The sequence below is a fragment of the Chiloscyllium plagiosum genome, chromosome 22, assembly GCF_004010195.1.
Source record: "Chiloscyllium plagiosum isolate BGI_BamShark_2017 chromosome 22, ASM401019v2, whole genome shotgun sequence".
In the NCBI taxonomy this organism is placed as follows: domain Eukaryota; kingdom Metazoa; phylum Chordata; class Chondrichthyes; order Orectolobiformes; family Hemiscylliidae; genus Chiloscyllium; species Chiloscyllium plagiosum.
This window is the reverse complement of record NC_057731.1, coordinates 39,114,979-39,128,928: the sequence shown is the minus strand read 5'-3', so window position 1 is coordinate 39,128,928 and position 13,950 is coordinate 39,114,979. Positions and strand designations below refer to the sequence as shown.

Sequence of the window (13,950 nt, the reverse complement as noted above, 5' to 3'; positions counted from 1 at the left end):
AGCTCCATGACTGATTTTGCCATACTTCATTGTCACAGTGGGATTCCTGTCAGTTCAGTATTTGATTGACAAGTCCAATTCTCCGTAGAAAATATAACAAACAAAATCAGAAATTGCTGGAGAAATTCAGCAAGTCTGGCAGTATCTGCGGAGAGAAAGCAGTCAGCATTTTGGGATCCAGTGACTTCTTCAGAACTGATTGCTCAGAATTCTTAGTGTTTACCATCTCCCAAGATGCATTATAGAAGTTAACTGAAGCTTGTTATAGATAGCAGCTTCCAAACCAGCTGTTTTTGTTTCAGATTTCCAGCATTGCAGTTTTTTGTTTTTTGCTTATAAACTGAAGTTTGACTGAGTCCTAAAGGTTGTTTTTATTAGGGACTAAAGTGAGTTAAATGTAGTGACAGTTTTATTTTCATCATCTAAAGCTTTTTCTTTTGAAATAGTAAATTTATCTTTGGACAATTAAGGAATTTTATGGGTCTTGAAGTCTACCAATTGTATCCATTGTATGAACTGGCATTTGTTGGTGTAAGTTCAAATGGAGGTAAGTTCAGGGGAACATGTTAGCATGAATTGGCAATAAGTTAGCATACAGCCTTAAAAGGTGTGGATAGGGGGGGGCATACGGTGGCATGGAGGCTATGAAGGGCTATTGGGGGTAAGCAAAGGGTTATATCTTGGTATGAAGTACAAGGAAACCTAGGAGGCGAGTTGAAGAGAATAGTTTAGCATGGAGAGTTTGAGAGGCCTTTCAGCTAATGTATAGGTTGCTATGGAGGAAGAGGATCATCAAGTGCATGGAATGGCATAGTTTGGCATGGAGGATATGATGTTCTACAATGGATTGGGTGGGGGAATGAGGTAGCTTTGGTTAGCATGGGAAAGGTGAGAACTGGAGGGTAATCTTTGACATTTTCAGGGGTAAACCGCAGTTGTCAGGTCTCTGGCACTGAGCCTGGCACTGTGGCTCAGAAGGGAAGGGGGGAAAATAGAAAAGCGCTAGTGGTAGAGGACTCAATTGTCAGACAGATTGACAGGAGATTTTGTGGTCAGGAATGGGACTCCCGGAAGGTATGTTGCCTCCCTGGTGCCAGGGTCCGGGTTGTTGCCGATCGGGTTTACAAGATTCTGAAGGGGGAGGGGGAGCAGCCAGAAATCGTGGTACATATTGACACCAATGATATAGCCAGGAAAGGGATTGAGGATCTGAAAAGTGACTACAGTTGGGTTGGAAGCTGAAGAGCTTCCAAATAGAGTAGTGATTTCAGGTTTGCTACCGGTGTCACGAGATAGTGAGATGAGGAACAGTCAGCGAATGCAGCTTAACACGTGGCTGCGAGGCTGGTGCAGGAGGGAGGGCTTCAAATACCTAGACCATTGGGATACTTTCTGGGGAAGATGGGACCTGTACATGAAGGACGGGTTGCACCTGAACTGGAGGGGTACAAATGTCCTGGGTGGGAGATTTGCTTGTGTGATTCAGGAGGGTTTAAACTAATTTGGCAGGGGGGGTGGGAATCAGAGCCACATGTCTGAGAGGTGGTCAGTTGCAGACGTGACAATGACAGGATATATTGAATCTAAAAGGAAGGTTTCTCACGTGATGAAACAAAGGGGTCGGTTAAAGTGTGTCTGCTTTAATGCAAAGTGTCCGAAATAAGAGTGATGAACTTAGAGCATGGATCAGTTCTTGGGACTACGATGTTGTGGCCGTAATAGAGACGTGGGTTTCACTGGGGCAGGAATGGTTGCTTGATGTTCCAGGGTTTAGAATGTTTAAAAAGAACAGGGAGGGTGGAAAAAGAGGATGGAGTGTAGCATTGCTCATCAGAGAGTGCACCACAGCTACAGAAACAAAGGTTGTTGAGGAAGGTTTGTTTCCTAAGTCAGTATGGGTGGAAGTTAGGAACAGCAAAGGAACAGCCACCGCATTGGGGGTTTTCCATAGACCCCCTAATAGCAGTAGGTAGATTGAAGATCTCATAGGCGAGCAGATTCTAGAAAAATGCAAAAGTAGCAGGGTTGTTGTTATGGGTGATTTCAACTTTCCCAATATCAACTGGAACCTCCTAAGTGTAGATTGTTCAGATGGAGTCAATTTTGTCAGGTGTGTTCAGGAGGGTTTCCTTACTCAGAATGTCGACAGACCGATGAAGGGAGAGGGCATTTTGGATTTGGTGCTCGGCAACGAGCCAGGACAGGTGTCAGATCTCGCGGTGGGAGAGCACTTTGGTGACACTGATCACAACTGCCTCACATTTAGCATAGCCTTGGAAAGTGAAAGGAGCAATTACCGAGGGAAGATATTCAACTGGGGAAAAGGAAGTTATGACGCTATCAGACAGCAGTTGGGAAGTATAGACTGGGAGCAATTGTTCACAGAAAGGGCACAGCAGACATGTGGAGACTATTTAAGGAGCATTTGTTGCGAGTGATGCACAAATTTGTTCCTCTGAGGCAGGTAAGAAGCGGTAAGATTAAGGAACCTTGGATGATGAGAATAGAGGAACTTCTCATCAAAAGGAAGAAGGCAGCTTATGTAAGGTGGAGGAAGCAAGGATCTAGCACAGCTTTAGAGGATTACCGCCTTACTAAAAAGGAGCTCAGAAATGGACTGAGGAGACCCAGGAGGGTGCCCGAAAAAGGCTTGGCAAGAAGGATTAGGGAGAACCCAAAGGCGTTTTACTCAACGTGAGGAATAAGAGAATGATCAGGGAGAAGGTAGGACTGATCAGGGATAGCAGAGGGAACTTGTGCTTGGAGTCTCAGCAGATATGGAAAGCCCTAAGTGAGTTTTTTGCTTCGGTTTTCACCAAGGAAAGGGAACTTGTTATAAATGAAAATTTAGAGGAGCTGGGATACAGTCTTGACCAGATCAAGAGTGATGAAGTTGATGTGCTAGAAACTTTGGAAAACATTAAGATTGAAAAGTCCCCAGGGCCAGACCAGATTTATCCTAGGCTGCTCCGGGAAGTGAGAAAGGATGTTGATAAGCCGCTGGCCAGGATATTTACCTCCTCACTCTCCACAGGAGTCGTACCGGAGGGTTAGGAGGCGAATGTTGTTCCTCTTTTCAAGAAGGATAATAGGGAAATCCCTGGCAATTACAGACCAGTCAGTCTAACGTCTGTGGTCAGCAAAGTTTTGGAAAGGATTTATGACTATTTGGCAAAGCATAGTGTGATTATAGGGAGTCAGCATGGCTTTGTTAGGGGCAGGTCATGCCTCACAAATCTTATTGAGTTCTTTGAGGAGGTGTCAAGACAGGTCGACGACGGTCGAGCAGTGGATGTGGTGTATATGGATTTCAGCAAGGCATTTGATAGGGTTCCCCATGGTAGGCTCATCTATGAAGTCAGGAAGTATGGGATACAGGGATATTTGGCTATCTGGATTCAGAATTGGCTGGCTGACAGAAGGCAGAGAATGGTTGTAGATGGAAAGTATTCTGCCTGGAGGACAGAGTTGAGTGGGATCCCACAGGGCTCTGTACTTGGGCCTCTGCTCTTTGTAGTTTTTATGAATGACTTGGATGAGGTGGTCGAGGGGTAGGTTAGTAAATTTGCAGATGACACAAAGGTTGGAGGTGCCGTCGATAGTATAGAGGGCTACTGCAGGCTGCAGCGTGACATAGACAGGATGCAGAGCTGGGCTGAGAAATGGCAGATGGAGTTCAACCTGGATAAATGCGAAGTGATGCATTTTGGAAGGTCGAACTCGAATGCTGAATACAGAATTAAAGACAGCATTCTTGGCAGTGTGGAGGAACAGAGGGATCTGGGTGTACAAGTACATAGATCCCTCAAAGTTGCCACCCAAGTGGATAGGGTTGTTAAGAAAGCATATGGCGTTTTGGCTTTCATCAACAGGGGGAGAGAGTTTAAGAGCCATGAGGTTTTGCTGCAGCTCTACAAGTCCCTGATGAGGCCACATTTGGAATATTGTGTCCAGTTCTGGTCACCTTACTATAGGAAAGATACAGAGGCTTTGGAGAGGGTGCAAAGAAGGTTTACCAGGATGCTGCCTGGACTGGAGGGCTTGCCTTATGAAGAAAGGTTGAATAAGCTCGGACTTTTGTCTCTGAAGAGAAGGAGGAAGAGAGGAATAGAATGAGTCAATAGCCAGAGATGTTTCCCCAGGGCAGGATTGACTGGTACGAGAAGTCATAGTTTGAAGATATTAGGAGGAAGGTATAAAGGAGACGTCAAAGGTAGGTTTTTTTACATAGAGAGTTGTGAATGCATGGAATATGTTTCCAGCCGTGGTGGTGGAAGCAGAGTCATTGGGGACATTTAAGCGACTTCTGGACATGCACATGGATGAGTTGAGTTGAGGGATGCGTAGGTTAAGTTACTATATTTTACATTAGGATTAAATCTCGGCAGAACATCGTGGGCCAAAGGGCCTGTTCTGTGCTGTACTTTTCTATGATCTATGTTGTTTAGTTTAGTGCTTTGACAAAGTATCAGCACGTGACTCTACCTTCCATCCAGCCTACCTCCACACCTGGCAACCTCTGCACTGTTTCTGGGGTCAGCACACAGATTGCTATGAAACCTGTCCTCCAGAATGAACTTCTGATTTTCTGGGGCACTTTCTTTTTCCCAGGTTTATGAAATCTGGAATTACCTCAACTCTGCAAATTCTGACGCTCCTTTTCTTTCGTCCGGGAATACTGTCAGACCTGCTAAGTATCTCTCAAATGTTCTGTTATTTATTGCACTGTCAGAAACTCATTTTCTGAATATTATATTTCAAATATATAAGTTTTTTTTCTCCAGGGAAACCTTTAGAAGATCTGAAGAAACAGGCTGTTGATGAAATGATGGAGAGAATTAAGAAGGGTGTTCTCCTTCGGAAAGTTGATCATACTAACAGGGTAGCTCAACATTTATTGCAAATCATTGTTGATAGCAACATGTGATGAATTTCTATTCCTTTACAAAGTCTGTAATCCAAACACACAGTGACAGAATAAAATACATAGCTGAGATTAAGTAACCTCTGGCAAGTCATTTTATTTGTATAATTTCAGATGAGAGTTAGTCATCAGTCTCCTTAGTGAAAGAGGGAAATAGAAAATTTTGGACAGATTCAATAGTATGTGATCACAGTTAAATTACCTGAACAGCTTGCTTTCAATTGACACCAAATATGAAGGCACAGAAACTCCAGATAGGGCATTGAACTTTGTGGCAGATCCTCAATAGTTATTTATGTGGCATAGAATTCATATATTGATAGCTGGTAGCAATGATTCAAGTCAACAAATGCATTATTCCACTTACTATATTTCTTTATACCTTCCTGCTCACAAACATTCTGACTTTCGCTTTATGTAATCAACTCCCTCGGAGCAAGAGCGATGGCAACTGATTGTCCAGCAGTTAAGTCCTTCAGGATCATGACTTAGTGCTAAAATGTGTGATGCTGTTCCTGGATTTAATCACTTTAGTCCTGCCTGAATTAATCCAATACAGGGTTGGACATCATGTAATTCTTATAATGCCAAGATTTCAGCAGATTCCTAATGAACATAATTGCAACTGAATGGTACAATGAATACAGTACTTCTAATCAAATGTTAAAATTCTGAACAGGAGACAACCTCGAAACATTTGAAATTCTGAAACAAAGTAACATTCATATTGCTCCTTTGTTTTTATTCAAATATGTGCATCAGTTTGTACTAAATAAGATTTGTACTAGTTGACACAATTTAATTTAATAAATACCACATTAGTCAAGTTTAAAGGTCAGTCCAAAATGCAAATCAGAAGTACTTACTTAACCCAGAATTGTTGCTTCCAGTATTTTACTTCCTGAAAAGGTTCCTCATCAAAATTCATTTATTTGTTGTCTTTCATTATCCTCATTTTCTGAACACAGTAGAATAGATTATTTAATGTAGTATCCTTTAGAGGCTGTTAGTTGCAGCTATTAATGCAGTTAATTAGCTTCACATCTGAGTGCTTTACTCTCCTTGTTTACAGTCTCCTTCTTTGTTTCTAGACTCGACTGAATAAGAATGAACCTCCGGAAGAAAATGCACTCCAAGAACTCAGAGGAATGTTGGTAAGTCTTGAGTTTAATTCCCAAGCATTTTTTAAAAAATTCTCTTCCTCGGTTTAGGTTCATTTCTATCTGCTGACATGAATTGTCCACAAACACTTGCAGATGCTATTGTCAAAACTACCTAAGAGTGACCTGGGTCAAACTGACTCTTTTGCTGTAGGTGCAGTTCTCCCAGTCTCTAATTGGTCTCATGTTGTACTCCAACATGGGCCAGCAGTATAAGAAATCAGGAAGGAAAGTGAAGTGACTCCGGTTGGATACTACAGACTTTGCTTTGATTCTTTATAAAGCAGCATAATCTGCCTTACCAGTCGAATATAAGAGAGATGATCTAATGGTTGTTAACAAACAAAGTGAAAAGGATTACTACTGTCGATTGTCGGGGTGCACAGACAACAGATGCTGTGTTTTAGGCTTAGACTCTAATGTCTTGTCCACAATCCAAATTGATTCACTGCTTTGTATAGTAAATGCTGACAGAGTCAAACAGGCATAGCTTCCTGTTTTGGACACAGGTGCTACAGCTTGGGGAAAAATTAGCAAAGGATTTAGAGAAAAATTGTTGTCTGTATGTGAGTGAAGAAGTTTTTGTCTATTTGGAAAGCTGCTATGCTAGAAAACTCTTTCAGCGATGGTGTCTGACTCAACAATGCAGAGGTTAAGGTTCCACTTCTAATTTCAGTTCATTGCTGATTAGCTCATCTTTGGAGGCGGTGAATACATGATAGTTGACCTTCAGCAATAATAGAGGGAAAATTGCTCCAAGTTCTCATTCCTGATTTGTTATCTGGCAATCAATGCAAAAATGTGAATATATGAAGATATCAGATGAGGACAAGATTGGGATTGGCTATGAAACCTATTATGATTAAACTATTCATCAATGATTATTTTTATGCTTGCACAAAGAAAGACCAGTTCTCCTTATCTCACCCCTAGCTGTCTTGCTGATAATTTTGATATTGTGACCCCCTAGTTACTGACATACAAACTAGTGGATTCAGAATTGATCATCATTTTGAACATCTAGTAAAGTCACCTCTTAATCAAGGAGAATAAACCCAATCTCTCTAATCTTTCCTTGTATCTAAAATCCCTCATTCCTTGTATAATTCTCATAAATCTGCTTTGCACAAGCTCCAGAACTTTAAATATGGTGCCCAGAACTGAACATAATACTCCAAATGTCTACCTTAGAGTGGTGCTCGAAAAGCACAGCGGGTCAGGCAGCATCCAAGGAGCAGGAAAATTGATATTTTGGGCAAAAGCCTTTCATCAGGTTACCTTATCCATGTTACCTTATCCTGTATTATGGCCTCCATCAATTTTCCCACAATTGATGTCAAGCCAACAGGTCTGTAGTTTCCTGAGTTATCCTTTGCCTGTTCTTAAACAACGGTGTCACATTTACAATCCTCCAGTCACCCAGTATTAATCCTGTGTTTCGAGAAAAGGTTTCTGTCAATAGCTTCGCGATTTGCTTCCTTACCCATTTCAGCAACCCGGGATGTATCCCATCACGGCCTGGCGATTTCTCTTCCTGAAGTGCTGCTGGCTTTTGTAGCACCTCTTTAGTCAGTTGCTCACATTGACCATTACATTTGAAGAACACTTTGCTGGCTGTGCTAAAACAAACAGTAATCCTTTCTATGTGCTTCCTCTTAGCCTTTCTTATGCCAGTCGTCTGCATTGATTTCTATTGCTATTATTATTCCGGTATGCATCATATGCTTCCTTTGTCTTCCTCATTTTCTCATCAATATCCTTAGTAATCCAGGGTACTCTAGTTTTGAATACCCTGCAGTTATTTCTCATGAGTATATACCTAGCTTGCACTACTTGACTCTCTTTTGAAATTTTCTCATTTTTCATCCAGTGTTTTATCCAACAAAATGCGGTTCCAAGCAAATCTATTTTGGTATTAAAATTTGTATGTTAATGCTTGCAGTCCACTTGGCTCATTTTAAAATCCAAAGCCTGGTTTTCTCTTGGTCAGGAAATTTTAATCATTAAGAGCATAAGATCTAGGAGTAGCCGAAGGCCATTCAGCCCATCAGGTCTACTCTGTCAGTCAATGAGATCACAGCTGATCTGATCATTCTCAATTCCACTTTCCTTCCTCTTCCCAATAACCCTGATTTCTTCACTGATTAAAAATCTGTCTGAGCCTTGATCTTAAAGTATATTCAAATCCAATCATTGTGTTGAAAAATATTGACTTGTTTTTTTATAATCTTTGCCCTCCAGTACTATCCATAAATATAGGTTTTAACAATGTTTTGGAAAATTCCATTTCTGTTCTGCCGTTCCAGCTAAGGAAGCATTGTTTGGGACAAGCTTGTACTCTAATCCTTTGCAAAATTTCAATTAGAGAGATTATTTTGTGTGTGATGTACATTGCAGACAGTTGTGAAACACAACTGAGAAATGCAAGCCTGGCATTACTATTGGTTTATTTATCCTGAATGCATTATAAGAAGGGAGCAACAAGTAATCTGTTGCCCCTCATAAGCTGCAAGTGTGATGTTAGAAGTTATTCTTTGTCAGAGTATCTGGCAGAGTTTGAATTGTAATAAAGCTATAAATATCTATAGCTATAACAACCTTCTGAAATGACCTAGTAAACTATTCCATTCAAAGGCAGTTACAGATGGACTCCAAATAACTGTAATGCTCACATCCCATGAAAGAATAAATGGAAATGAAACTTATTTGAATACCTCATTCGCAAATTGCTCCAATTCCCTGTCGTAATAGGTTCTTAAATGTGGCTTCTTTCTGGTTTGCAATCTGAAATATAACTAAAATTTTACAAGCAGGTACTAACAAAGATAGTTAACAGAAGCTTTCAGGAACTGAAGATGTCTGTGCTGTGCACTGAATTTAAATTGTGCTTTATGTTTTGTAACGGGTTTGTTTTCTTTCTTCTGAAGAAATCTAGTAAAGTTGGAACATTGACAACAATTACTCAGGTTAATGAAGAAAATGAGCTGGAAAGAGTTCTTCAACACAGAAAGGCAGCAGCAGAAACTAATGCTAGTGGCAAGTTCTCAATAAACTCTGTTTATAATCCATAGCTAATGATTCTTCTAGAGCAATTGGCTACCGGGTGTTTTTTATCCAAGTTGGACCATTTTCTTCCACTTATGGCACAGTGAATAGAAATGTTTCATCACTAATATTTTCTTTTGTGTACTACTTGTAACCTTAAAGAATAAAATCAAGTTTTCATCTTTATTTTCTAATATGACAACTATTTTCTGACTTTTAAAGATTGAAAACTATATTTTCACTTAAAAGTTAGCAGCTTTTTGTATAACAAAGTAATAGAAAAGTAAAAAAAAATGCTTCCCACATAGTTCACTTGTCAATTTTAAAGGTTTTCACCAACAACTGTCTGAATGGCTTACTTATCTTGAGTAAAGGTGGTTATAGACAGCCCAGTATTATAATAGGACATTACAATCAGCACTTCTTTTTATTTGCCTTCAGGAAACGACAGCTGGTTTACTGAATTCAAACCTTTAGCAGGGATGCAAGTACCTCTCTGTTTCAATAATTTGTGCTTTCAAAACATTGAGGCTTTCCCCTTAAATCATCCCATTATATTGGTGTAAAGTCTGGACTATGCTGCCATCTTTCATGCTTTGAGCCAAAGACTGTTTTGCATATTGAATTTTCAGGCAACAATTGTCTGATGCTAACTGGATATTTTATAGGATTTCTTTTGACTTTTAGTAGTATTCATTTGATTCTGCCACCCTCATGTTCAGTTTTCCATGATTTTTCAGGTAGTTTTTAGCAAGCTGCATCACTTACACAATATCCAATGAATAGAAGGAGAAAATGGGCTTCTCTTGCTACACATTGCCAAGTACTAAACATGTTTTAAAAAAAGGGAGAAAATTGAGAATCCAACACTTAAATACAATCCTGAACATGTCTCTTCTTGGAAATCTTATTGACAAAATCAAAAGCATTAACTGGAGTTATAAATCAGCTTTTTCCTCCCCAAAAAAAAAGGATGGTATTAATTTCCATTTCAAAGAAACTAATTATATGAGGCTATACATAAAGGACTTTTAAAATCCAGTTAGATTGGAATATTTAATTAAGAAAATATACAGGACATAACGAAACCCAGAAGGTTTTGTTGACTTAACATTAAGTGAAGTGAGAGAAAATGAATGCTGTGACATATGTTGTGACTTCAAGTGTCTTATTAACCCCAACTCCAAGGTGAACATTTCATTGGTTTGTATTAGAAGTATTAGCTTTTCTTTCAAAACTAAGTTGTTTGTTTTTAAGTCAAATGAGAGTAATTGTTCCATCTGTCACATATGAGGATTTTGGATAAATTGTCAGAACAAAAAGTGCTAAGTAAATGGGATCAACTTGTTGCTTTGTGCAGTCATCAGTAATTGAAGCTTTGGTGCTTCATACTGTTGAGAAATAAATCTAGCCTTTACAGGTGTGTGCCACTCAAAGATTACAGAGGGAATTGAAAGGAGTTAAGTCAGCACAAATGGAAACGGAAATTACCTGCCGATCCAAGTCTCGTTATGTTGTGGCTGCATTTGATTGAAGCAATCTGTTTTTATTTTCTGATGCACATGTAATCATTTCTCAAAAGGTATGATAAATCATTAAAGAAGGACCAAAAGCAGAAAGCCATCCAAATATTTTTTGTCTATACAGAGGTTTTGTACATTTTGGACTTGTTGAACCAAAGTGATCACAGGATGTATAAGAGAGTGTTCTGTTTTCTGCCCTTTTCAGCAATATTTTTTTCACAGTTCATTTGTGAACAACAATACTGTTGTACAGTTAGTGAAAAAGAGGGATAAATTTAATTTGCTTAAGTGAAAGTTTCTTGAAGTTGCCTTTTGTCGATGTGCTCAGGTTTTTGTCCATTCTTTAAAGATTAGATTTTAATAACTGTTCCAAAGTGTCTATGGTACCAAAGTTTTGATCCTCTATATAATTTATTTTGCTGTATGAAGTACAAATTACCTTCACAGGAAAGGAAATGAAATAAACCTGTGTAAATGCAGGCACAATACATGATAAATTGAAACTGGAACGCACTTTGTATTTTAGTATTCTGCACAGTCATGGTGATTATGTGGAATAAAAGAGTTATGTGAACTTTATCATTTGGTCCACTGCCTGCTTATTAACTGATGAAAAATGATACTCTACCATAAATCCTTCACCATTAAATAAGCACTTCCTTTGTTTTCCGTTAACTGTAGCTTTGCTGGAGTTTATTTAAGAAATAAATGTTGATCCAGTGTTCTCGTTTCTATATTCTTGAATGCCATGGTTCAGACAGATTGAAACAATAAAGATTCAAAAAGAATGCTAACCGGAAACAGGTAGGGCAACAGTAAAGTTCTCTAATACTGCTCCTCCCCTGGGATCCATTTGATGGCAGGTGAAAAAAAAACAATCAATTCTTCAATAGAAACTTTGGTCATAAAAAGACCAGGCATTTTACCAGTTCTATTCCATGGTTTATTAGTGAATAAAACTTTTTTGTGGTGTACCAAAGTCTCAATTTTCCATGAAATCCACATTTAGCAAACTAGATTAGCACAGAAGCATCTTGTGTGGGGCTGTTCTCGTATTCTCATGTGTTTTGATATAGTTATGACTTATGGTTCCCTTTGTTCTGAATTGTAGGACTTTTATTATATTCACTTTGTGAAACACCTACATTCAAAGTTTTCACAGCAAGTCACTTTATAATAGAAGTGCAACATGTATCATTTTATATTTGTGTTGGTGAATGACTTGCTCTTGGTGGATATCAAGCAACTATTCAACATTCTAACGACTTTCAATTTTTCTTTTCAGCATCAATTTTCAAACTGGTTCACTTTGGAGAAAGGCTGTTTCTGACTAGCTTTGTAACTGCTTCCAAAAAAGGAACAGCAGTGTTAATGCTTCTTTTCCACTGAGAAACTAACATGCCTTTGTTGAGTTGTAATTAATTCTGCTGACATGTCAGGTTGATCTAAAGCAAGGACGTTTCTGCATGCATTTGGAGCATTTAATTAATTGTTATGTAGAACCAGTATGTTTCTTACAGAAAAACTCAGTTTCAAAAATCTCAATGAATCAAGTGTTACTCACTGCTGAGAATCCTTTTAGTTATCAGCGTAATTTCTTAGGTTTACTACAAAGAAAGCAATCCAGTTGTTGAATGACATTATTTATGTTGAGTGGGTGTTAATGTAAGACTGCGCCACAATACTGCAATGCACTGCCTTCTTTTTCGAGCTACATTTGATTATTATTGTAACAAAAAAATGAGGTTTCTCTTTCTTAGAATTTCTGATGATACAAAGACATGAGTGTTATCTAACCAGTCTGTCCTCAAAATTGTGATTTCCTATGCAGTGCAATATATACTGTCTGTACCCAATGTTGAAACCATTTGACCTCCTGGGATGGGCTAAAAAAAAGCCATGTTAAAGTGCAGACCAATTTATCATAGAATGACAGAATGTCACAGCACAGAAGGAAGCCACTTGGCACACCACATTCCTGCTGGTTCTGTGTGAGAATAATTCACCTCATCCCACTCTCTCTCTTCCCAGTGACCCTGCACATTTCATTTCTTCAGATAAATGATCCAATTCAAATTGAGAGATGAAAATCTAGGAGATTCTTCTCCATCTCCCTGAAGTGATAGAAACTAGATGCTACCTCTAGCTCCCTCTGAGTCTAATAATTCTACTTTCTGTATGAGATTACCTCTTATCCAGTCAGAAACTATCCCACGTTTTGGTGCAAGGAGTTCAGGAATGTCACCCAGTGTGTAGTCATTCAGCCGGTTCCAGGAGTCAGAGGGCTTTGGGCAGAAAAAAAGGTATGTCTGACATCCAACCTAGATCTGGTCTTTTATAATGTAAAATTATAGCCACTATTTACCCCTAACATGTTTAACTGTTAATGTGAAAACAATCTATTTTCATCATCATTCTACAAACTTCACTTAGATCACTAAGTATATTGAACTTGGAAGAGTTGTGTTATTCTGTCCTATCCCCCCTAGTCCAGGAACTCGCCACATACGTTCGAAACACCACTCACGCCCTCCACCTGCTCCAAGATTTCCAATTCCCCGGCCCCCAATGCCTCATCTTCACCATGGACATCCAATCCCTCTACACCTCCATCCGCCATGACCAGGGCCTCCAAGCCTTCCATTTCTTCCTCTCCCGACGTCCCCAACAGTACCCTTCCACCGACACTCTCACTCGTTTGGCTGAACTGGTCCTCACCCTTAACAATTTCTCCTTCGAGTCCTCCCACTTCCTCCAGACCAAAGGGGTAGCCATGGGCACCCGTATGGGCCCCAGCTATGCCTGTCTCTTCGTCGGCTACGTAGAACAGTCAATCTTCCGTAGTTACACTGGCACCACTCCCCACCTCTTCCTCTGCAACATTGGTGACTGCATCGGCGCCACCTCGTGTTCCCGTGAGGAGGTTGAGCAGTTCATCAACTTCACCAACACATTCCACCCTGACCATCTCACAATTCACCTGGACCATCTCTGACACCTCCCTCCCCTTCCTGGACCTCTCCATCTCCATTAATGATGACCGACTTGACACCAACATTTTTTACAAACCCACCGACTCCCACAGCTACCTGAATTAAGAACAAAGAATAACGAAAATTTACAGCCCAGGAACAGGCCCTTCGGCCCTCCAAGCCTGAGCCGATCCAAATGTACTGTCTAAACCTGTCGGTCAATTCCTAAGCATTTGTATCCCTCTGCTCCCCACCTACTCATGCATCTGTCCAGACGCATCTTAAATGAATCTACTGTGCCTGCCTCTACCACCTCTGCTGGCAAC

The 13,950-nt window shown here is 39.8% G+C and overlaps 1 protein-coding gene across 7 annotated transcripts in view; it reads left to right on the top strand.

The window, feature by feature from the left end:
• shtn1 (shootin 1) overlaps nt 1-11,195 on the top strand; it is a 105,316-nt gene extending 94,121 nt beyond the window's left edge. For 6 of the 7 annotated variants that reach the window (XM_043712830.1, XM_043712827.1, XM_043712828.1 and 3 more), the window contains 3 exons: nt 4,785-4,882; nt 6,016-6,078; nt 9,012-11,195. In XM_043712830.1, coding sequence (XP_043568765.1) covers nt 4,785-4,882; nt 6,016-6,078; nt 9,012-9,155 — 305 coding nt within the window. In that variant the 3' untranslated portion in view covers nt 9,156-11,195. The remainder of the gene's footprint in view (nt 1-4,784; nt 4,883-6,015; nt 6,079-9,011) is intronic. The other variant, XM_043712833.1, reaches the window with a different exon arrangement.
• Nucleotides 11,196-13,950: the final 2,755 nt, after the last annotated feature.